The 25,342-nt window shown below is 54.1% G+C and overlaps 2 protein-coding genes across 2 annotated transcripts; one reads left to right on the top strand and one right to left on the bottom strand.

Annotated features, from left to right (window-relative positions):
• Positions 1-218: 218 nt before the first annotated feature.
• Positions 219-11,724, top strand: TUBB (tubulin beta class I). The gene is made up of 4 exons (XM_030970625.1): positions 219-438; positions 4,593-4,701; positions 7,184-7,294; positions 9,009-11,724. Exons 1-4 carry the CDS (start codon positions 382-384, stop codon positions 10,064-10,066), a joined length of 1,335 nt encoding a protein of 444 aa, XP_030826485.1. The 5' UTR covers positions 219-381; the 3' UTR covers positions 10,067-11,724.
• A 1,008-nt stretch (positions 11,725-12,732) lies between these two features.
• On the bottom strand, positions 12,733-24,300 carry FLOT1 (flotillin 1). The gene is made up of 12 exons (XM_030970626.1): positions 24,184-24,300; positions 23,599-23,674; positions 23,424-23,514; positions 21,792-21,935; positions 20,145-20,264; positions 19,640-19,735; positions 18,807-18,959; positions 17,488-17,669; positions 16,730-16,775; positions 15,171-15,308; positions 14,078-14,233; positions 12,733-13,430 (listed from the first exon to the last, which is right to left on the bottom strand). Exons 1-12 carry the CDS (start codon positions 24,224-24,226, stop codon positions 13,341-13,343), a joined length of 1,335 nt encoding a protein of 444 aa, XP_030826486.1. The 5' UTR covers positions 24,227-24,300; the 3' UTR covers positions 12,733-13,340.
• Positions 24,301-25,342: the final 1,042 nt, after the last annotated feature.

Raw genomic sequence — 25,342 nt, 5'->3', positions numbered from 1 at the left:
TTTCCATTGGCTGATGTGGATGTCGATCATCGCCAGACCATCGAGACGGGGCGGGGTGGTCCTCCGAGAGCACCGGAGCGCCGGTGGGAGGGGCTTAAAAGAGGTTTAGACCAGTTGAAGAGCAGAAAGCTGGATTGACAACACAATTAACCAATAGAATGATGGAAAGCGGGCGGTGCCGACCAATGGGAGCCCCGGCTTTGTCCTATATGAGCGCGCGCGGGGCCGTGGCTGCCGCCATTTTCACAGCCGTCGCGCTCGCGCCTTTGCTCCGCTCTTAAAGGGGCCGCGCCGCCTCTTTAAGTTTTTTTATTCCGTTTTCCGAGCGCCTCCGCGCCGTCCGGGTGGGCCCGAGCCCCCCCGCCAGACTCCGCCGCCGCCATGAGGGAGATCGTCCACATCCAGGCGGGCCAATGCGGCAACCAGATCGGCGCCAAGGTGAGCGCGGCGGGCCCCGCCTCCATCCCCCGCCGCGGCGGCGTTACCCCTTTAAGAGCCCCCCCATCCCCCGCGCGTCAAGACAAAGGGTGACCCAAACCAGGGCGATTTTACCCCAAAATCGGCGTTTTCCCCCCACAGAAGCGCCTGCGAGGGAAGGGGGCCTTGCTGAATGGGGCGGGTTTGGGGTTAAAATCAGGAGATTTTGTCCTTAGATGAGGATTTTCGGTGGCTGAACGCGCCCCCCCCGCACGCGGCCGCAAAATGGCGGCTGAGGGCGGCGGCCCCAAACCGCGGCGAATTCGCCTCCAAAATCGCCTTTTTTTGGGATGTTTAAAGAAAATATTACTATTTTATCTTAATTTAAATGACTATTTCAAAGATTTGGCCGCGAATGGCCCTTTTTGCCCGTAATCGAGGGGGTCTGGCTGAGGATGGGCGGGGAAGGCGCCAAAATGGCGGCGAGGAGCCCCGAAATTAAAGGATTTAACCTCGAAATTAGGTTTTTCACAATAATATATTTATAGTTAAATTTCAAACATTATTTATTTCGTTTTTAAAGCACCATACTTTAGATGCTGCTTTTTTAGTCTGCAATCGGTTGTTTTCACCCCATAATTGGGTATTTTCGCCCCTAAAATCGGCTATTTTCACTGCAAAACCGTCTAAATTTACCTCAGAAAATGTGGATTTTGAGCCCCAAAATAAATATTTTTGACCCCCAAACGGGGCGTGACGCCCAGAGGGGTCAGACCCGAAAATGGGAGCATTTATCCCCCCCAAAAAAGCGGCGTAACATCCACAATAAAGATTTTATTCCCATAATAAGAGGTGTATTCCTATTTTTTTTTCCAAAATGGGATTTTTTAATCCACAAAATGAAATTTTTTTAACCTTTTGGACTGGAGGATTTTATGACAAAAACAGGTGGTTTTTATTCCTTAAATGTGTATTTAAGATCTTTAAATTGCAATAATAATCTCAAAAATTGATGGGTTTTTTACTTTGAATCAGCGTTTTTCGCTGAAATGCCCTTCTTACGCCTAAATATGGATGACTTTATTTTCAAAAAAGTATATTTTAGTTCTCAAAATGTTAATGTTTTGGATTTAAGGGGTTATTTTTTCATTGAGGAAAGGTTTTTTGCTGCTGAAATGCCGCTTTTTGGCCACAAAACCTTGTTTTTTCCCAGCCCCAAGATGGAGCTTCGGAGCTCCAGCTCAGCATCTTTGTTTTGCAAAACAACATTTCCGTCCAAAATCAAGATTTCTGTCCCCAAAACGTGGAGTTCTGAGGAGAAAAAGGACTGGGTTTATTTTCCAGAAGGAGAAATTACGGTTACAATCGGGATTTTCTGCAGCTCGGAGGGAGCTGCCAGCCCCAAAATGGAGGTTTCCAGCCCCAAAATGGAGGGTCGGGGGAAGAATCGCAGCTTTGTGCTTCCAAATCCGCTTTTTTCTTGCCTCAAAATCACTGATTTTTCTCCAAAATTAACGGGGTTGGTTTAAATTTTTCCTTTTTTTAGCACAAACTGGTACTAAAAAACCCTTTTGCCCAAAAAAGTGTTTTTTTAGACCTCGGATCTTGCAATTCTTCAGACCCAAATGTCATTTTTACTGTTTCAAAAATTCCTTTTTTCCCCTGAATATCCACTTCACCCACAAAATGGCCTCTTTTAACCCCATATTTCTTTTTTTTTTCTTTTTTTAATGTTATTTTTGTCACAAAATCGCCCTTTTCAGCCCCAGCCCCCTCTCTTTGTGTCTCCAGCCCGCATTTCCTGCCCCCAAACGAACATTTCCATTTCCTGCCCCACACCGAAATCTTTGTTCTCCAAAACGCTTCAAATTGGAGTTTTTAACCCTAAAAAGCGATTTTTTTTAAGCTCTGGGGAAGAGGTTTTAAACCCAAATTGCGATTTTGAGGCCCAAAAAAGAGTTTTTACTGTACAGAAAATACTGGTATTTACCAGGTCAAATTTGCTCTCAAAAATTGTGTTTTAGCCCCAAATCCGCTTTTTTTTACCCCAAAATTCGCAATTTTTACCCTTAGATATCCATTTCTCTCCATAATCCATATTCCTATCACTAAACTCTCAATTTCTGCACCAAACTCACATTTTTCCTCAAAACCCATAATTTTTAACCCACTGTTTCCCAAGGCTCCAGAATGCACGGGTTTTTTACTCTGAAATGCTGTTTATTCGAATTTGAACTTTTTAAACTCATTTTCTTTGTCATTTGCCCAAAATCTCCATTTGTATCCCAAAGGAACTTTTTTTGGAGGTATTTCTTTCCTACGTTCCTCGAAACTGCTCTTTTTTAACATTTTTGTCCCATCAGCCCCAAAATCCCTATTTTTAACCCATTTTTGCTCACAACCCCCTAAAACGCCAGATTTTAACCAATTCCTTTCCTCATCTCCAAAATCTGCATTTTTAACCCTATTTTTTTTCTTTTTACTTCACATTGCTGGGTTTTAATCCCTTTTTCTCTCTCACATCCAAAATTAATATTTGTAAGCCCTTTTTCTTCTATTACCCAAAACTGTGGTTTTTAAAATACATTTTTCCCTCAAATCACCATTTTTATCTCAAATCACTATTTTATACCTCTTTTTTTGAATTAACAATCTCAAAATTAGTGGCTTTTATCCCAAATTAATATTTTAATGCCATTCTGTTCTCCACGGCCCCAAAATCTCCATTTTTTGCTGCATTTCTCATCTTTAACCCCAAAATCACCTTTTTTCACCTCATTTTCCCCTCACGCTGCGTTTCCCCCGGCCCATTTTAACCCCAAACCCCCACATTGGTGGAATCTAAACTTCAAATCCAAAACTCAGAGCCCCCTGAGCCAAATGAAGGTATAAAAATCCTGATTTGGGGTGATGAAAAAGCCGATTTGGGGTGCAAGAAGCCGATTGTGGAGGGGTTGGTTTGAATTTTAACGAGTTGCCGCCATTTTCCCGCGTTCCCGCCCTTTTTGGGGAGCGGGCCCGCGCTGCGCTGGCCACGCCCCCTCCCTCACAGACCCCCGCCCACTTCCCTTCCCCACACCTCCAACCCCCAAAAAATCCTAAAATCGCCTTTTTCCCCCCCAAAAAAGGGTCGTGGAGTGGCTGTGTGTTGTAACCACACCCTTTTAGGACCTGAGCACACTCTAAATTTATTTTTAAAGCCCCAAAAAATCCCTATTTTTCAACCCAAAAGAAGGTCCTGGCTGTGGGGGAGGTCTTGTGGATCCTGCCTGTCACTTGGCCACACCCCCAAATTCCTTTAAATCCCTAAATCCTTCATTTTTTCCCCAAAAACACTGCCTAGGGGAGGTGGGTGGGGCCGGGTTTACATCTCATTCTTTCTATAGGATCCCAACATCCCATTTTTTCTCCCCAAAATCAGTCCCGGGTGTAGCAAAGTGGGTGTAGCCCCTCTGCGCCACAAGCTCTGCCCCTCTATCCCAGACTACGCTATCAATTTCCCTTTAAATCCCAATTGTTTTTTTTTTAATCCATATTTTTTGATACTTCTCAACTGCTACTTTGTACTTTTAAATCTCAATTTCTTATTTTAAAATTTCTGAAGTTTTTAGCCCCAAATCCTCATTTTTTCCCCCAAAATGGGGTCCCAGGTGTAGCAAAGGGGCTGTGGCCCAGCTGCCCCCACCCCTCCTTTAGCTCAGCCACTTTTAGCTGCCAACTCCCATTTCTCACCTTAAAATCCCCAATTTTTTTTGATCAAAATTCTAATTTTTTTCCCTAGAATTGAGTTTGGGGTGGGCCTGCCCCACCTGACCATACCCCTCTTTATCTCCTGCCCCTTTTAACCCTGACCATGTCCCCAAACCCCTATTTCTGACCTCAAAATCCCCATTTTGGCCCCTAAAATCTCTTGTTTTTTCTTCTCCAAATCCTGATTTTTCCCCCAATTTGGGTCCCATTTGTCACAAAGTGGGCGTGGCCCAGCTAATCTCACTCCTCCACAAGCCCCACCCCTTTTAACCCCTGGCCACGCCCCCCACCCCCCTTTTCCTCCCTAAACTCCCCATTTTTCCTCCCATAACCCCCGGGTTTTTCCCCAAATTCCCATTTTTTGCCCCGAACCCGCTCCTGGGCTGTCCCTGAGCCGTCCCCAAGCTGTCCCCTTGTCCCCACAGTTTTGGGAGGTGATCAGTGACGAGCACGGCATCGACCCCACGGGCACCTACCATGGGGACAGCGACCTGCAGCTGGACCGCATCAGCGTCTACTACAACGAGGCCACAGGTGGGGACACCTGGGACAGCTGGTGGCACCTGGGGACAGCTGCCACACCTCCCTAGGCTCCTCTGCCCTTCCCCCCCTTGTCGTGTCACTCGATAGTGTGGGTGGCACTTGGTGGCCTTTGTCATCTCCCCAGTGTCACGTGTCCTGCTGTCACCTCCCCAGTGTCACCTTCCTTTGTTTGTCACTTTCCTCTGCTGTCACTTTGTCACTTCCAATGTCACTTCCCCTGTAGCGGTAAGGGGTGACCTGGTTTCAAAGAATACAGCACGGCAACCCAACTCCCTCATGGGTCACTCGGGCCAGTGACACACGCTGACACCAATGTGGTGGACGGTCAAAAGGCGTTTATTCTTACATCTCGGGGGTTTATATAGGTAGGGGTACACTACGTAAGGAAGGGGGTCGTGCAGTGTTCTCTCTAAGACCAAATAAGGAGAAAAAGGTTACTGGCATCTCTATGTTAAGGGGGTACTAGTTTGGCTACATTCCAAGGGTGATTGTTATCGGGGACAGAGGGGGGAGAGAGGTTTCTGCATCTCCGCGTGACATCCCGATATCTTGCGAAACGCCTGTCCCTGCCTGCTACATTCCCCACCCCTACATTGTCACTCCTTGCTTTGTCACTCTCCTGTGTCACCTCATCCTCCCTATTGTCATCCAGTGTCACCCCCATGTCCCTTTCCTGTATGTTACCACTTTGTCATCCCTATGTCACTGTGTCCCCATGCTTCCCCCTTAGTGTCCGCTTTGTCCTGCTGTCGCATCCCAGTGTCACTTTGTCCTTGTCCATGCCCTGTGTCACCTCATCTCCTGTGTCCCTGAGTGCCACCCCCTCCTTTGCCACGCCAGTGGGGTCACCTTGTCCTGTCACCTGCCAGTGTCACCCCCAGTCCTGTCACCCATCAGTGTCACTTGTCTACTGTCACCTTGATCCCCTTCAATCGTGGGGATCCCCTGGTGTCCATTGCCACCTCCTCTGTCACCCTGTGACCCCCCTGGTGTCCCCTCCCAGTGGCACAGCCCTGGTATGACTGCATCCTGTCCCTTCCCAGTGTCACCCTGTTCCCTGTCACCCACATCTTGTCCCCAATGTACCTCCAGTGTCACCTGTCCATTGTCACCCCCCATGTCACTTGTCCCCTGTGACCCCCACCCTGTCCCCAGTGTCCCCACCCACCCCATGTCACCTGTCTGTTGTCACCCCCCCACCATGTCACCTTGTCCCTGATATCCCCCCGGTGTTACCTGTCCTTTGTCACCCCTCTGTGCCACCCTGTGCCCCCCAGTGTCACCTGTCCATTGTCATTTGTCTCCTCCCTGTCCTCATGTCCCATCTGGGTTGCTCTGGGGGAGTTTTTGGGGTTTGTTGGGGAATTTGGGGTGAATTTGACACTTCTGGGGTTATTTTAGCGCTGGTTTGGGATGATTTGGGGGTAATCTTGAGAGGCTTTGGAATGAATTTGGGGGTTTTGGGGTTGAATTTGGGAGATTTTGGGGTGGTTTTGAGGTGATTTTGGGTGGTTTAGGTTATTAGGGCTGGCTTGGGGTGAATTTGGGAGTTTTGGAAGTTCTTTGAGGTTGAGTTGAAGGGAGGTCTGGATTGTTTTTAGGTCATTTTGGGTGTTCTGGGGCAATTTTGGATAATTCAGAGTGATTTTCAATATTTTAGGTTGGTCAGAAGTGGGTTTGAGGTGATGTTAGATGGTGTGAGAATGATTTAAAACATTTTGGAGTAATTTGGGGGGTTTTGGCGTTCATTTTGGGTGGATTTGGAGCCATTTTTGGGATGATTTTTCCTGGGTTTGGGGTGAATTTGTGTGGTTTGGGGTTAACTCCAGCTGATTTGGGGTAATTTTGGGAGTGGTTGTGGATCTTTGGGGGTGAATTTAGGTGGATTTGGGGTGGTTTTGAGGTGATTGCAGATATTTATGGGGTAATTCTGGGTGATTTGGGCGTTTTGGGGGGTTGAATTTTGGTGTCATTTCAGGTGTTTTAGGGTGATTTCAGACTTTTGGGGCGATTTTGGGTGTGTTGGTGTCACATGGGGTGGTTTGGGACATTTTAGGAATGGTTTTGGTTTTTTCTGGGGCGATTTTTGCTATTTCTGGGCTAACTTTGAGCGTTTTGGGGGCAATTCCTGGTGGTTTTGGGTAATTCCAGTTGGGTTTGGAGTGGATTTGGGGTAATTCTGGGTGGTTTTTGGGTTCTTTTTGGGGTATTTCCTGGTGGTTTTGGGATAATTTGGGGCAGTTTGGGGGTGTTTTTGAGTAGTACTGGATTGTTTTGGGTTATTTCCAGGTGTTTTGGTGTAATTCCAGGTGTTTATGGGGTGATTTGGGTGTATTTAGGGTGATTCTGGGTGGTTTCAGGTTGAATTCTCTGGGTTTCGGTCACTCCCCAGGGGGTCAGTACAGGCGCAGGGCCATGCTGGTGGTTTTGGGGTGAGTTCTCTGGGTTTTGGTGACGTTTTTGCTGTCCCCAGGGGGTAAATACGTGCCCAGAGCCATCCTGGTGGATCTGGAGCCCGGCACGATGGACTCGGTGCGCTCCGGCCCCTTTGGGCAGATCTTCCGGCCCGACAACTTTGTGTTTGGTGAGTGACACACCTGGGGCACACCTGGGGACACATCTGGGGACACATCTGGGACAACTTGGGCATATTTGGGGGCTCCTGGGGACATTGGGACACACTTGGGGACACCTGGGACATCTGGTACGCACCTGGGGACACCTCGGGCATGCTTGGGGCCACCTGAGGGCACACCTGGGACATCTGGGGGCACACTTTGGGACATTTGGGACATGCTTGGGGACACACCTGGGACACCTGGAGGCTCCTGGGGACACCTGAAGACACCTGCGGGCACACTCTGGGACACCTGGGGACACTGGAACACACTTGGGACACACCTGGGGGCTCCTGAGGGACACCTGGGGATGCTCAAGACATCTGGGGACTCTTGGCACATGACAAGGACAGCTGCAGATGCCTGGGACACACTTCAGGACACGCCTGGGAGTCTTGAGGACATCTGCAGACACCTGAAGGCTCCTGAGGACATCCTGGGGACACGTGGGGTTGCTGAGGGACATTAGGGATATCTCTGCGTGTTTGGGGAGCACATGGGGACACTTGGTGCCTCTCGAGGGACAGCAGGTTCACTTCAGGACACACGTGGGGACATGCAGCAATATTGGGGGCAGCTGGGGACATGTGGGAACACACCTGGGGACACACCTGGGACAGCAGGGGGTGGCCTCAAGGGACAGCAGGGCCCCAAAGAGGAGATCAAGGTCTCCAGGTGTTCCCAGGGTGGAATTGGAAGTCCCAAGGGTGGCATGAAGGTCCCCAAGTACCCCACAAGGGTGGGTTCAAAAATCCTCAGGTGTGCCCAGCTGTGGCATGAAGGTCCTCAAAGTCAGGTTAAGGTCCCCCCAAGTGTCACCCCAAGGTGGGTTTGAAGGTCCTCAAGTGTTCTGTAGGGTGGAGTGAAGGTCCCAAAGAGGGGGTTGAGGATCCCAAGTGTCCCCAAAGTGGAGTTAAAGGTCCCTAAGGATCCCCAAGTTGGGGTTGAACCTCTCCAAAGGGTGGGGTTGAAGGTCCCTGAGGTCCCTACGAGTGGGATGGAGGTTCCTCAGGGGTGAGGTGAAGGTCCCCAGAGAGAGGACAGAAGTGCTTGAGGTCCCCAAGAGTGGGAAGAAGAGTTGCCCAAGGTCCTCAAAAATGCTTTGAAGGTTCTCAAAAATGGTTTGAGTGTGTCCAAAGCCTTCAGCATTAACCTGAAGATCTCCAAAGGTGATTAAAGGTTCTTCAAGGCTCCTAAAGGTGTTTGAGGGTCCCTAAAGTCCCCTGGAAGACCCCAAACCAACTTTTCCACGTCTGCCCCTGGCCTAGGGTCACCACAGGGAGGGGCTGAGCTGGGGGGATCAGGGGTCCTCAAAGGTCCTCAGAGATGATTTTAAGGTTCCCAAAGTGGCTTGAACATTCTCAAGGTGGAAATGGAGGTGCTCATCATCCCTAAAAGTGATTCAAGGGTCTTCAAGGTCATCAAGGTTGGGTTGAGGGTCCCTAAAGATTGTTTGAAGCTCCCTAAGGTCCCGAAAGTTACTCTGAGGGTGTCCAGGTTTGAGGGTCCCCAAGATCCTCAAGGTTGGTTCAAAGTTCCTCAAAGGAGATTTTGAGGCTCCCCAAGGTGGTTTTAAAGTTCTTGAAGTCCCTAAAAATGGTTTAAAGGTCTCCAAAGGTGGTGTAAAGGTTCTCAGATGTGGTTTGAAGATCCCCACCCAACCCTTCCTCCCCTTTCCAGGCCAAAGCGGTGCTGGCAACAACTGGGCCAAGGGTCACTACACGGAGGGCGCCGAGCTGGTGGACTCGGTGCTGGACGTGGTGCGCAAGGAGGCCGAGAGCTGCGACTGCCTGCAGGGCTTCCAGCTGACCCACTCGCTGGGCGGCGGCACCGGCTCGGGCATGGGCACGCTGCTCATCTCCAAGATCCGCGAGGAGTACCCCGACCGCATCATGAACACCTTCAGCGTGGTGCCGTCGCCCAAGGTGTCAGACACGGTGGTGGAGCCCTACAACGCCACGCTGTCCGTGCACCAGCTGGTGGAGAACACGGACGAGACGTACTGCATCGACAACGAGGCGCTCTACGACATCTGCTTCCGCACCCTCAAGCTGACCACGCCCACCTACGGCGACCTCAACCACCTGGTGTCGGCCACCATGAGCGGCGTCACCACCTGCCTGCGCTTCCCCGGGCAGCTCAACGCCGACCTGCGCAAGCTGGCCGTCAACATGGTGCCCTTCCCGCGGCTGCACTTCTTCATGCCCGGCTCCGCGCCGCTGACCTCGCGGGGCAGCCAGCAGTACCGCGCCCTCACCGTGCCCGAGCTCACCCAGCAGGTCTTCGACGCCAAGAACATGATGGCCGCCTGCGACCCCCGCCACGGCCGCTACCTCACCGTGGCCGCCGTCTTCCGCGGGCGCATGTCCATGAAGGAGGTGGACGAGCAGATGCTGAACGTGCAGAACAAGAACAGCTCCTACTTCGTGGAGTGGATCCCCAACAACGTGAAGACGGCCGTGTGCGACATCCCGCCGCGCGGCCTCAAGATGGCCGTCACCTTCATCGGCAACAGCACGGCCATCCAGGAGCTCTTCAAGCGCATCTCGGAGCAGTTCACAGCCATGTTCCGGCGCAAGGCCTTCCTGCACTGGTACACGGGCGAGGGCATGGACGAGATGGAGTTCACCGAGGCCGAGAGCAACATGAACGACCTCGTGTCCGAGTACCAGCAGTACCAGGACGCCACGGCCGAGGAGGAGGAGGATTTCGGCGAGGAGGCTGAAGAGGAGGCCTGAGGGGTTTCTCCAGAGCTCCCGGTCCTTGGCAGTGTTGCTCCTCCCTTTCCCAGTGAGTTGTCCCAGAGAGGCGTCAACCGGTGGGCGGCGCCTTCAGTGTCATCGTCATTGTCCTTCATCATCGTCAGTGTTGGCCTTGGCCATCGGCAGCGGCAGCAGCGGAGTCCCCACCTGACCTTCAGCATTGTCCTCATGGTCTTCAACCTTCATCATCGTCATCCTGGAAGAGTCCCCAGCCTTCAGCATTGTCCTCACGGTCCCCAGGCTTCACCATCTGTGAAGAATCCCCAGTCCTCATCATTGTCATCCATGAAGAGTCCCCACCTTTCATCATCAATGAGTCCTTGGTCTTTGCCATCCTTGAAGAGTCTCCAATCTTGATCATGGTCAGAGCTCCCAACTTCTGTCATCTTCATCCTTAAAGAGTTCCCAATTCTCATCAGTACTGAAGAGTTCCCAACCTTCATCATCATCATCTTTGAAGGTCTCCAGCCTTCAGCGTTGTCCTCACAGTCCCCAACCTTCATCATGGTCATTCTTGAAGCGTCTCCAATCCTGATCATCATTGAAGAGCCTCCAATCCTGATCACGGTCAGAGCTTCCAACTTCCATTATTGTTGAAGGATCCCCAAGGTTCATCATTGTCAAGGAGTCCCCAGCCTTCATCCTCGAAGAGTCCCCAGAGTTCATCGTCATCCTCCTCGCAGACCCTCCAGGATCTCCTGGCCTTCATCGTGGTCCTTGCAGAGTCTTCAATCTTCATCATCCTCAGCCCTTGGTCTTCACTGGGGCTGGTCAGTTGGCCTTGACCTTCATCATAATCCCTTCATCATGGAAGAGCCTCCCAAGAGTTTTTGACCTTCACTCTCATCATGGAAGAGTCGCTGACCTTCATCATCATCGTGGAAGATTCCTTGACCTTCATCAGGGTTGGTCACTTGGCCTTGACCACCATCATCCTCATCATGGAAGAGCCCCCAAGAGCTCTTGACCTGCAGCCTCATCCTGGAAGAGTTGCTGACCTTCATCATCATCATCATCATGGCCTCCGCCCCTCCCCCGCTGCCACCACGGCCTCTTGTCCCCTCCCCTGCCCCACTCTGGCTCTATTTTCCCAAATTTTTTGTAATTTTTCCTAAGTTTTAATTGTTTTTCCCAATTTTTTGTCATTTTCCCCCATTTTTGGTTCATTTCCCTCCTCATTCAAGTCTCTCCTCATTTTTGATCATTTTCAACCAATTTTCCTTGTTTTTGGTCAGTTTCCCCCATTTTTGCTCTTTTTCCCTCTGTTTTTGCTCACTCTCAGCCCAATTCCATTCCTTTTTCCCAACTTTGGGGTCCTTCCAGTTTTTTGTTGATTTTTCCCCATTTTTGCTCAGTCATTTTTTGACCCATTTTTCTCCATTTTGGGTTTGTATTCCTCAATTTTTGTTCATTTTCCCCCGTTATTTGTCACTTTCTCCCCATTTTTTATTTGTTTTCCCCATTTTTGTCCGTTTTTCCCATTTCCCTTCCGTTTCTCCCCGATTCCGTCGCCGTTCCCGGTGTCCGGTCGCTCTCTCCCATTTTTGGATGTTTTTGTTTTTTTCCCGTTTCTTTTGTTTTTCATATTGAAAAGTCGCCCCCGGGTCCAGAATAAACTCGGGATGGAAAAGCCACCACGGGTGTAATCTCCTGTGTCACCTCCTGGGTCACCTGGAGGGGTCTGGGGTCTCTGAGGGTCCCCAATGTCACCTGAGGGTCCCCAGTGTCACCTGAGGGGTTCCAGTGTCACCTGAGGGGTTCCAGTGTCACTTGCAGGGTCCTGGGGTCACCTGGGGGGTCCCTGTGTCTGCTCCTGGGAGTCCCCAGTGTCACCTGGGTCAGCTGAGGGTCCCTAATGTCACTTGGGGCACACCTGAGGGTCCCTAGTGTCACCTGGGTGTCACTTAAAGGGGTTCCAGTGTCACCTGGAGGGTCTCATTGTCACCTTGAGAGTCCCCTGGGGTCACTGGGACAGATCTCAGTGTCACCTCTGGGTTACCTCGGGGATCTCACTGTCACCTGGGGTGTCCCCATGTCCCCAGCTGAGGGTCCCCATTGTGACCTCTGTTACCTGTAGGTCCCGATGTCACCTTGGGGTCACCTGGGGAGGTCCTGGGGTCACTTCAGGGTCCCCACTGTCACCTTGGAAGTCCCCATGTCCCCACCTGAAGGTCCCCAGTGTCACCTGTGTCCCTATTCAGGGTCCCCATTGTCACCTGGGGACCCTGTGTCACTTGGGGGTCCCCGATGTCACCTGTCCCCTCCTCTCCCCACAATGTCCACAGGGTGTCCCCTTGTCAGTGGTGGCAGCGTGGGAACATTGCTGGCTGGGGACCTTCGGGTGGCACCGGGGGTGGTGGCACTTGGGGAACACCTTGGGGACAAAGGGACAAGGTGGGCACTTACAGGGAGTGGGGACATGGGGACATGACAATGGCATTCAAGGGTGACACTTTGGGGATATGCAAAGGGTGGTGGCACTTTGAGGACACTTTGGGGACAAGGTGACATTGGGAGGTGGTGGCACCTTGGGGACACATTTGGGACATGATGAAAGGGAGGATGGTGGTTCGTGAGTGACGCTTCGGGGACACTGCAGGGGTGGTGGCACTTAAAGGACACAGGGACACTGCTGTGGTGGCTCCTTGGGGACACTTTATTGGCATGGTGACACTGGGGGTACTGGCACTTCGGGGACACTGACAATGGTGGCACCACAGGGACACTTTATTGACCTAGCACTGCAGTGGTGGCACCTTGGGGACACTTGGGACAGGGTGACACTACAGTGGTGGCATTCTGGGGACACGGAGGACATGGGGTTCATGGTGGCACCTTGGGGATGCTTTGAGAATGTGACATTTGGGGGTGGCACCTTGGGGACATTTCAGGGACATGATATTTGGGCATGGCACTTTAGGGACAAAGTGACACCAGAGGGTGGTGGCACTACTGGGACACTTAAGAGACAAGGTGGCACCACAGGGACACTTTGGGGACATGACATTTGGGGGACACTTTGAGGACATGCTGACTCTGCAGCAGTGGCACTTTGGGGACATGCAAGGCGTGGTGGCACTCTGGGGACAAAGGGACTTGGGGGCCGGTGGCACCTTGGTGGCCCCAGGAGCCACTGGTGGCACTTTGGGGACGCGGTGGCATCGGGGTGGTGGCACTTGGGTGGCACTTTGGGGGCACAGCGGGGTCCCAGTGGCTCTGGGGGGTGGTGGCACTTGGGGACACTTTGGTGTCACTGGGGGGTGGCGCTCAGGGACACTTTGGGGGAGTTCTGAGACGTTTCAGTGGCTCCGGTGCCGCCCTCGGGCTCCGTTGGGGTCACCTGAGGGGACAAGGGGGGACCTGGGGGTGTCATCTCCCCCCAGGGGTCCCCAAAATCCCCCAGATTCACCCCAAACCTCACCTGGGACCCCCAAACCCATCCAGGACCCCCCAAAATCCCCCAATACCCATCTGGGACCCCCCAAAATCCACTCAGGGACTCTAGTTTCTACCTGGGATCCCCAAAATCCCCAAATTCACCCCAAATTCCATCTGGGATCCCCCAAATTTTTCCCACGATTCCCCAGACTCACCTGGGACAGCAACCCCAAATTCACCCCAAAATCATCCCAAAATTCACCTGGGCTGCTCCAAACTCCACCTGGGACCCCCAAATTCACCCCCAAACCCCCTGAATCCTCCCAAAGCTCACCTGGGAGCCAAAAATCCTCCTGGGACCCCCCAAATACCCCCTGGGACCCCCAAATTCCCCTAAACCTCACCTGGGACTCCCCAAAATCCCCCAAATCCCTCCTAAATCCCTCCTGGGACCCCCCAAAACCCCACAAATATCAACCTGGGACCCCCAAATTCCCCTAAAGCTCACCTGGGAGCCCAAACTTCCTCCTGGGACACCCAAAATCTGCCAAATATCCATTTGGGCCCCACCCCCAGATCCCCCCTGGCACCCCGAATTCCCCCTCTCACCTGGGAGCCCCTGGCCAGCGCCCCCACGGCCCCCGGCAGCCGCGTGACCAAGTCCAGGATTTCCGAGGGGATTTTGGCCACCCCGACGGCCCCGGAGCCGCCCACGAGCGTCACCCGGCGCGTCCCCAGCAGCGGCTGCGCCACCGCCTCGGCCACCTGCCCCCAACGGCGCCCAACATCAGCCCCGAAAGCGGCCCCACATAGGGGATTCCAAAATCAGGGATCCCAAATCAGCCCCAAACCAGGAGTCCCCAAAATCAGCCCCAAACTGGTGATCCCGATATCAGCCCCAGGTCAGGGATCCCCAGATCAGCCCCAAAATCAGCCCCAATATCAGCCCCAAACTGGGATCCCCAAATCAGCCCCACATCAGGGATCCCAAAATCAGGGATCCCCAAATCAGCTACAAAATCAGCTCCAAAACTGGCCCCAAATCAGGGATCCCAAAATCAGTGATCCCAAAATCAGCCCCAAACCTGGGATCCTAAAATCAGCCTCAAAACTAGTCCCAAATCAGGAATCCCCAAATCAACCCCAAAATTGGCCCCAAACTGAGGATCCTGAAATCAGTGATCCCAAAATCAGCCCCGAATCAGGGATCCCCAAATCAGCCCCAAAACTGGCCACAAATCACAGATTCCTAAATCAGGAATCCTCAAATCAGGAATCCCCAAATCAGCCCCACACTGGAGATCCTGAAATCAGCCCCAAACCTGGGATCCTAAAATCCGCCCCAAATCAGCCCCAAAATAGGGATCCCTAAAATCGGGGATCCCCAAAATCAGCAACAATCCTGGGATCCCCAAATTCCTGTCTCCAGTTCAGGTATCCCCAAAATCAACCGCACAACCAGGGATCCCCAAGCGTCCCCAAAACATGTCCAAAGTGTCCCCAGTGTCCCCAAAGTGTCCCCAAAACACACTCAAAGTGTGCCCAAGTGTCTGCAACATGTCCCCAAAGTGTCCCTATGTGCCCCCAAATGGCCCCAAGTGTCCCCAAGTGTACCCAAAACATTCTAAAAATGTCCTCAAAGTGTTCCTGGGTGTCCCAAAAACATCCCCAAAGTGTCCCCAGGTGTCCCCATTGTCCCCACCTGGGGCAGCCTCTGCAGCACCAGATCCACCACGGCCGCGTCCTGGAACTGCCCGAAGGCCTCGGCCTTGGCTGCAGCTGCCGCGGCCTCAGCGCGGGCACGAGAGGCCACGGCCGCGGCACGGGCAGCGCCCGTCACCTGTGGGGACATGAAACGGGGTTGGGGACACCAAAATGGGGACAGAACCCCCAAAAACGGGATCAGGAACCTGACATGGGATTGGGAGCCCAGGCACGGGCACGAGAGGCCACAGCCACGGCACAGGCAGCGCCTGTCACCTGCGGGGACACAATATGGGACTGGGGACACCAAGATGGGATTGGGGACATTGGAAATGGGATTGAGGACATGGACACGGGACTGGGGACATGAAATGGGATTGGGAACCCAGGCATGGACATGAGAGGCCATGGCACGGCCAGCGTCCGTCACCTGTGGGGACATGAATGGGGTTGGGGACACCAAAATGGGATTGGGACATGGACACAGGGTCAGAGACATCTGAAATGGGACCGGGAACCCAAAATCAGGATCAGGAACCCGAAATGCCATTGGGGAAATCAGAAATGGGATCGGGAACACTGGAAATGGGATCAGGGACCCAAAGGGGACCACGGATATCGACACAGGATCAGGGACCCAGAATAGAGACCGAACCCCCAAAAACGGGATCAGGAACCCAAAAATGGTGACAGAGTCCCAGGAACGGGATCGGGAACCCCAAAACAAGATCGAGACTCAAAACAGGATTGGGGACATTGGAAATGGGATTGGGAACCCAGGAATGGGATCAGTGATACAAAATGGGATTGGGGACCCAAAACGGGATCAGGAACCCAAAATGAAATAAGGGACAATGACACAGGATCAGGGACCCAACATGGGACTGGGGACCCAAAATGGGATGGGGGACCCCAAACAGGATCAGGGACTCGAAACAGGATTGGGGACCCTAAATGGGATGGGGAACCCAACATGAGATCAGGGACCCAAAATGGGATAGGGACCCAGGAACAGGATCAGGAACTCAGGAATGGGATCAGGGCCCAAAAGGGGATCGGGAACCCAAAATGGGACTGAAGACCTGAAACAGGATTGGGGACCCAGGAACAGGACTGGGGACACTGGAAATGGGATCAGAGATGCCAACATGGGACTGGGGACACTGGAAACAGGATCAGAGACATGAAACGGGACTGGGGACATCAGAAATGGGACTGGGAAGCCAAAATCGGGACTGGGGACCTGAAACGGCATCGGGGACATGGGAAATGGGACTGGGAACCCTAGAACAGGATAGGGCCCTGGAAAGGAGGGCAGGACCCCTGAAAATGGGATTGAAAACCCCAAAAATGGGATTGGGAACCCAAAAGGGGATCAGGACCCCCTGAAATTCTGTGAGAGCCAAAAATCCCCCAGGGAAGCCAAAATTTCCCAGATTTGGGGCCACAAAATCCAACTGTGAGCCCCAAAATCTCCTCAGGACCCCCTAAATCTCACCTGGGACTCCCAAACCTCACCTGGGACCCCCCAGATTCCCCCGGAACCCCCAGACTCACCTTGAGGGTCTCGGCCTCCGCCTCTGCCTGCAGCAGCACCTGTGTCCTGTAGGGGGCGCCAAGTCAGGGGGCGGGGCTGCTCTTAAAGGGGCAATGCCATTCTTAAAGGGGCAATGGTGCAATATGAATGGGCCCACCAGAGGGGGTGTGGTTTATTTGAAGGAGTGTGGATTCTCTTAAAAAGGGCAATAATACTTAAAAGGGCAGTAACAGCACCCAAGAGGGGGTAACATGTATCTTAAACGGGTTACGGCTACAGAAAGACTGATGGGGTCCACCAAGGTGTGATGGTAGCTGACTGGGACAAGGCGTGGCTTCTCTCTCAAGGGGCGTGGCTCACCTAAAAGGGCCACGGCTTTACAAAGGTGGTAGGACCCACCACTGTGAAAGTATGGCTTCTCCTTGAAGGGGCAATACTTGTCTTAAAAGGGCAATGGGTGGGATACCCTGAACTGCCATTGGGCCTAACTGGGTGAGGGTGTGTCTCCTTCTTAAAGGGGCAATGGCTTCACCTTTACTGGTGGGGCCCACCAGGTGTGTAACTCCCTTTAAGGGTTGGGGCTTCTCTTGAAGGGGCAATGACTCCACCCAAAATGGTGGGACCCACCACAGGGAGGGTGTTACTTCTTAAAAGGGTAACACCTCTTAAAAGGGCAATGTGTGTGACCCACCACATTGAACACCACCACACCTGAGCAGAGGAGGGCGTGGCTCATCTCCAGAGGGGTGTGACCACCCTTAAAAGGGCGGTGCCTCACCGCTGTGCCTCGGCCAGCCGCTCCAGCCGGTAGCGCTCGGCCTCGGCCGGTTTGCGCACGGTGGCCTCGAGCTCCTGGCGGCGCCGCCCGACCTCCTGCTCCTGCAGCTGCACCCGCTGCGCCCGCTCCACCAGCGCCACCTCCCCGCGCTGCGCCGCGATGGCCTGCTGGGAACGCGCCGCCTGCGGGGGACACAGGGATGGGGGACAGGACACAAATCCAGCAGGGGAGGGACACGGGTGAGACAGAGTAAAAGTTCTCCAGAGCAGAAATCCATTTTGATTTAGGTGAAATGTGAAACTCTTTGAGTTGGTCTGTAGTTTGAAAACACAGCTATTTAACCTGACTGCAAAGCCTAGGCTCAGAGAAACTGCTTCAGTGAAGGACAGAGATAAGGGGAGCGAGACAGAGGGTGATAGAGAGAGACAGAGAGACTGCTGCGAGAGCAGGTCAACCTGACCTAGGAATTCTTTCTGATAAAGAAGAACTGCGGCAAATGTCACACGAAATTCATAAAAATAAACATGTATGAACCTATTGTGAAATTGTATGCATATGTATTTGAGAGGAGGATAAAAAAGGACTTGAAGTCCCCAGAAGTACATGTGGCTTTTAAGGAGAGTAATCTCGCATGCGTCCAGCACTGTAATGATAAACATACCGGCTTTACAACTTTCACAAAGTTGTGGAGTTTTGTTTATCTCTGCAAAACACGGGGACAGGGGGACAGGTGACACAAGGGACACAGGGACAGGTCACAAACCCATCCAGGGAGGGACATGGGAACAGGTGACACAGGGACACAGGGACGGAGGACAGGACACAAATCCATTAGGAAACAGACACAAGGACAGGGGACACAGGGACAGGTAACACAGGGACAAGTCACAAACCCATCAAGGGAGGGATATGGGGACAGGTGACACAGGGACCCAGGGATGGGGGACACAGGGGACAGGTCACAAATCCATCGGGGAGGGACAAGGGGGACAGGTGACACCAGGCAGGGGGGGCCAGGTATCTCTAGGGGAGCTCAGGCAGCCTGGGGGTGTCCTCAGGTGACCCAAGAGACCCAAATTTGGGAAAAACCCCAGGATCTGGAAGTTCCAGGTGTTCTGGAGAGTTCCACGTCTCCAGGTGAGCTCCCAGGTCCCATTCCAGCCCCCCCAGGTGTGTTTGTTACCCATCTTCAGATGCGTGAGTTACCTGTAACTGAAACGCCAGATAGGCCATGGCCCTGTGACACTCCCAAGTGTTCCCTGCCCCAGGTCTGTTTGTTCCCTGCCCCAGCTGTGTTCCCTGTCCAGGTGTGGCCTCACCTGCAGCTGGAAGGCCAGCTCAGCCGTGGCCCTGCGGGCGCTGACGGCTCCATCGCACTCAGCCTGGGCCACCTGGAAGTCGCGCTGGGCTCGCGCCGTGGCCTCCTCGCTCAGCAGCTGCGCCGACACCTGCTCCTGCCGCGCCCGCGCCTCCTGCGGGGACAGCGGCACTGGGAGGGACTGGGATGGGATGTGGGAGGGACTGGGAGGGGATGGAAGGGGCTGGGAGGAAACTGGGAGAGGTTGTGAGGGACTGGGAAGGACCAGGATGTGACTGGGACAGACTGGGAGAGACTGGGAGGGACTGGGATGGACTGGAAGGGACTGGGAGAGCACAGGGATTGGACTGGGAAGGACTGGGGAATGGGGTACTGGGAGCACGGGGTGTACTGGAGGTGTTGGGGCAGTTGGGGAATGAGAGTACTGGGGGTACTGGGAGGAACTGGAATAGGACTAGAAAGGCACTGGGAGCACTGGGAGGGACTGGGGTACTGAGAGGAGCTGGACATGAATTGGGAGGTGCTGGAGTGGGATTAGTGGGGTACTGGGAGAGTACTGGGAGCACTGGGGGTACTGGGCAGTTTGGGGAATGGGGTACTGGGGGCACTGGGAGGGACTGGGACAGACTGGAATGGGACATGAAGGGGGCACTGGCAGGGCATTGGGGAACAGGGTACTGGAGCTATCAGGGGCACTGGGAACACTGGGGTGAACTGGGGGCCACAGGGAGAGCACTGGGAATACTGGGGAGTGACTGACAGGAAGGTGACCCAGCTGCCCCCAGGTGTCCCCAGCTGTCCCCAATGTCCCCAGGTGTCCCTGGTGTCACTCACACGGATCCCAGCATCACGTTTGGCCTCGGCCTCTCCCACGCGGGCGTCGCGCTGCACCTGCGCCGTGCGGCCCTTCCCGAGGGAGCGCAGGTAATCCTGCACAGCGACATGCCTGTCACACCTGTCACACCTGTGTCACCTCCCTGTCAGCTGCGTCACACCTGTGTCACACCTGTGTCACCTCCTCTTCACCTATGTCACACCTGTGTCTCTTCCCTGTCACACCTGTGTCACAACTGTGTCACCCCATCCCCCCCAGGCACATCCCAGGTGTGTCTTAGGCCCCCCCAGGTGTCCCAGCTGTGCCCAGGTGTCCCCATCTTGTCCCTGGACATCTCCAAGTGTGTCCCAGGTGTGCCCAGGTATCTCCAGCTGCCCCCCAGGTCTGTCCCAGGTCTGTCCCAGCTCTCCCCAGATGCCCCCAGGTGTATCCAAGGTGTATCCTGGATGTCCTCAGCCATGCCAGGTGTCCCCAGGTGTCCCCAGCCATGCCCAGGTGTGTCACCTGCTCGTCGTGCACATCCTTGAGGGTGTAGCTGACCACAGAGATGCCCATGTTCACCAGGTCGGACGAGGCCACGCGGAAAACCTGATCTGAGAACTTCTGCCGGTCCTTGTAGATCTCCTGGGCGGGGCCGGGGCAGGGCTTAATGGGGCGGGGCTCAAATGGGGGTGGGGCTTGGCTGGGCAGGGCCCGAGAGTGGGGTTTAAGGTGGGCAGGGCTCAGTGGGGTGGGGCTAAAAGGGGCAAGGCTTAGTAGGGTGGGGCTCAAATTAGGCAGGGCTTAGCAGAGCAGGACTCAAAATGGTGGAGCTTAGACGGGTGGGGCTCAAGTAGTTGGGGCTTAGCAGGGGCTCCAATTAGGCAGGGTTTAGCAGGGGCTCAAACTGGGCAATGTTTAGTAGGGTGGGGCTCAAATAGGGTGGGACTTAGTGGGCCAGGGCTTTGCAAGGCGGGGGCCAAGGGGGTGGAGTTTAAATTGGGCCAGGCTTATTGGGGTGGGGCTTTGCGGGGCAGAGAGAAAATAAGGTGGGGTAAGTACAGAATTGCATAGGGCTGGTGGGCGTGGTTTATCCAGGGGGCGTGGCTTGAAACAATGGGTGGTGCTAGGTAGGTGAGGCGCTATCCTAGGGATGTGGCTTTGATCTCAGGGGTGTGGCTTGATTCTGTGGGTGTGGCTTAAGCAGAAAGAGGTCAGGCTTAAGGTGGGATGTGACCTGAGCCAGCTGGGCATGGCTTTGGAAAGTGGGTGGAGCCAGGTGAGTGTGGCTTTGTTTTGGGGGTGTGGCTTGTACAGAGGTGTGGAGCCTGGTGGATGTGGTTTGATCCAGCGGGTGTGGCTTGATACAAATGGGTGTGGCCTGAACCAAGGGGTGTGGTCTGAACCAAGGGGTGTGGTCTGAACCAAGGGGTGTGGCTTGAGCAAGGGGTGTGACCAGGTGGGTGTGGCTTGACCCCATGGTAGAGTCAGGGGAGTGGCTTAGCCTAGGGGGTGAGGCTTGACCCAAAATGGTCATGGCTTGAGGAAGGGCGTGGTGCTAAGTAAGTGTGGCTTGAATAAGGGGTGGGGCCATGAATATGGTTTGTACTGGGTGGAGCCAGATGGGTGTGGCCTAAATTGAGGGGTGGGGTCAGGATTAAGGCAGGGGAATGGCTTGAGTCACGGGGTGGAGTCTGGTGGGTGTGGCTTTGAGATGGGGTGGGGCTAATACTGGGACAGGGTCAAGAAGGGAGGCGGGGCTTTTGGCAGGGGTGGGGCAGGGGTGGACAGAGCTTTAGAGGGGGTGGGGCCAAAGAAAGAAGATCTTCTGCTGGTGGGTGGGGCTTTAACATAAGGATGACATATTGTGGGCGTGGCTTCACCAGTTGGTGTGGGCTCCTCCAGGAGTTGGGGCTTATGGGCCAAATGGGGAAGGGTTCTCTTAAAGGGCCAGATCCCACCCCAATGGGGGGGTAGGTGACCAGTCCCTGAGGGGGTGTGTCAATCCAGGTGGGCATGGCCACATCAGGGGCATGGCTTCTGAGATCTAGGATTTCTTAAAGGGGCCACATCCCATCCCAAGTGGGGAGCATCAGTTGGATCCCAAATGGGTGTGGCTGTCCTGGGAGGGGCGTGGCTTCCCCAAAGAGGGCGTGGCTCCCCCAGCCCCACCTCCACGGTCATGTGGGCCATGATGGCGCGCTGGTGGCCCTCCAGCGTCTCCAGGGCGATCTGGCCGATCTCGCTCTCCGACTTGCCCAGGAACATCTGGCAGGCAGCTGCGAGCATCTCCTTGTTCTGCCCCTGGATCTTCACCTGTGGGGGGGCTGGGATCACCTGGGAACCCCCCAGCCACCCCTGGGGCCTCCCAAAAATGGCATGGCTCCTTTAAGGTGTAGATGTGTCATTGCCCTTTTAAGAGACTGCTTGCTTGACAGGGTTCGGACCACCAGGGCAGTGCCCTTTTATGGAGTCTCATCCTCTTGGAGGGGGTTTGGGGGTCCCCACCACCCCCAGCCCATTTCTAGGGGGGGGTCTTACTCCTCTTAAAGGGGTCCCCACCAACAAAAACTCCTTTTAAGCGAGGTCAAGACCCTCCAGTGGGATTTTGGGGCCCCCACCACCCCAAGCCCCTTTAAGAATTGGACCTTGACCCCTTTAAGAAAGGTTTAGGGAGGCTGTCCCATCACAAACCTTTTTTGTTTTTAAGGGTCTTAAAGAGTGTTTAAAGGGTTTTTAAGGTTTATACTGGGTTTTTTAAGGGTTTTTAAAGGGTTCTTTTACACCCGTCCAAGCCACTTTTATGGGGGATTCCACCTCCCCTCCCAGGGGTTTGGGGATCCCCAAAACTTAGAGCTCCTTTTAAGGGATTCCTCACCCCTAAATGGCCTTATTAGGAGTGGTTTTAACCCCTATAAATGTTTCCGGTGGGCCTCACCACTCCAAACCCCCTTTAAAGGGCTCCTCCCCTCCCCCGCGTTGTTTTGCGCTTCCCGCTACCATCGCCGCTTTAAGAATGCCCTTAGGTAGGCCCCACCACAACCTCAATTAAAAGGGCAATGCCCCCCTGGTTGATTCGGGCAGAGGAGCCCTGGGCGGGTTTGGGGGGTCCCGGGGGGGGGATCTGGGGATCCCGGAGGATTTTTGGGAGGTTCCAAGGAGATTTCGGGGGTTCAGAGTGTGGTTTAGGGGGTCCCGAGGGGACTTTGGGGGTCGCCACATGGGATATTGGGGGCTCCTGGGGGAATTTTGGGGGTTCCCAAAGAGATTTTGAGGGATCTGCATGGAGTTTTTGGGGTCCCAGTGGGGTGTTGGGGTCCGGGGAGGGTTGGGCGTACCGAGGGGCATTTTGGGGATCCTGGGGAGGATTTTGGGGGATCCTGGGTGCATTTTTGGGGGTTCTGATAGAGGATTTTTGGGGCTCCAGAAGGGTTTTTGGGGGTTTGATGGGAGATTTTTTAGGGGTTTTTGGGTGTCCAGGAGAGGGTTTTTGGGGATTCTGAGGGGGGATTTTCAGGGGCCAAGGAGGGGATTTTGGGGGGATTTTTAGGGTATTTTTGGCAGTCCAGGAGGTGATTTTTGGGAGCACAGGAAGCAATTCTGGGGGGAATTTTTGGGGGATATTTTTGGGATTTTTGGGCTGGTTTTGGGGTCCAGGAGGGGATTTTGTGGGGGGGGAGGCGTTTGGGGATTTTTGACAGTTCTGATGGGGGATTTTTGGGGGTCCATGAGGGGATTTTTGGGGTGGTTTTGGGGAGATTTCTGGGGTATTTTCGGGGTGGTTTTGGGTCATTCCGGGGGTACCTGTGCGATGCCGGTGACGGAGATGGGCACCCCGTGGCGGGTGTAAACCTTCTCACTGCGCACGGGCAGCGTCAGCGTGTTCAGGGAGATCCTGAGGGGGCCACGGGGGTCACCCCAAATCTCTGGGCACCCCTCCCCCCCCCGAACCCCAAAACCCCCCCGGGCCCCTCCTCACCGCTGGATCTGCTGCAGGCACGGGATCACCAACACGCGGCCCCCGGCCACCATCACCGGGGGGCTGCGGCAGAAACCTGGGGGCACCGAGAGCTGGGGGGGACCCCGGAACCCCGGGGGACACAGGAACGCCCCCAGGAATCCCCGGGATGGGTTTGGGGGACCCAGGAGGGGTTTGGGGGGGTTGGGAGGGGTCCAAGGAGTCCCAGGGTGGGTTGGGGGGTCCAGGAGATTCCCAGCAGTTTTGGGGGAGGGAATTCTGGGGCTTCCCTTGGAGGCTTTTGGGGAGGATTTTAGGGCTTTCCGGGAGGTTTTGGGGATTCTGGGGGTTCCTGGGAAATTTTGGGGGTTCCCAGGAGATTTTGGGCGGGGGGGGGAGGATTCTAGGTGTTCCCGGGAGGTTTTTGCAGGGAATTCGGGGGATTTCAGGGAGTTTTTGGGGGTGTCGGGGTTTTTGGGGGGAATTCTGGGGGTCCCCGGCAGTTTTCGGGGAACTCTGGGGGTTCCCGGGAAATTCTGAGGGGATTTTGGGGTTTCTCGGGAGTTTCTGGGGGTCCCCCGGAGCCCCCGGGCCCCCCGAACTCACCCGACACCACCATGGCCTCGTTGGGGCCGCAGGTGAAGAACATCGCGGCGGGGAGGGGCGGGGATCGATCGGGATCGATGGGGATCAATCGGGATCGATGGGGATCAATCGGGATCAATCGGGATCGATCGGGGCCGATCGCGAGCGATCGTGATCCGCGACCGCCGCCCCGATCCCGGCAGCCCCCGCGCTCGCCACTTCCGCATTAGCGTGGTGACGCCACCGAACACGCGATTTCCCATTGGCTGCTGCGCCAAGGGCGGGAAGGGGGAAATCTGTTCTGCCTGGCAACCTGTGACGTCCCTGATTTCCCGGCGCTCCATTGGCTACGCCCTGCTTAGATTTTCGTATTTTCCATGGGAAATGAACAGTTTCAGTCAGGGATGAACCTGGAGGTGAGGGCAGTGACGGGGCCTGGGGAGCACCAGACCATGGCCGGGTCGTGGTCAGCTCATGGTCATCCCAGGGTCAACTCATGGCCATAATTTTATTATGGTCATCTCACGGCCACAGTCATGCCATGGTCAGAATCATCTCATGGTCACAGTCATGTCATGGTGATGCTCATCTCCTGATCACCAACGTCTCATGCTCATGGTCATCTGATGGTCAGGATCATGTTGTGGTCATGTCGTGGTCATTTCTTGGTAGCAATTCCTCATGGCCATGGTCATCTCAATGTCATTGTTATGTCATGGTCACAGTCATGGACATTTCTTGATCACTTCATGGCCATGGTTGTGTCATGGTCATCTCATGGTCATCTCATGGTCACAGTCCTCTCATGGTCACGGTCATCTCTTGGTCTCAATATCTCATGCTCATGGTCAACTCACTGTAATGGTCATCTTATGGTCGCCTCATGGTCATGATCATCTCATGGTCATATTCATCTCCTTATCACCATAATCTCATGGTCATGATCACCCCATGGCCACAATCATTTCATAGCCATGGTCATATTGTGGTCATCTCTTAATCCAAATCATCTCATGCTCATGGTTCTGTCATGGTCATTGCATGGTCATCTCATGGTCCTGGTCACCTCCTGATCACCATCATCTCATGCTCATTGACATCTCACTGTAATGGTCATCTCATGGCCACATCATGGTCATCTCAAGGTCATGGTTGTGTCATGGTCATTGCATGGTCAAGG

Source organism: Camarhynchus parvulus, unplaced genomic scaffold (assembly GCF_901933205.1).
Source record: "Camarhynchus parvulus unplaced genomic scaffold, STF_HiC, whole genome shotgun sequence".
NCBI lineage: Eukaryota > Metazoa > Chordata > Aves > Passeriformes > Thraupidae > Camarhynchus > Camarhynchus parvulus.
Note: the sequence above shows the minus strand (reverse complement) of the source record. Positions and strands in the feature narration are given on the sequence as shown.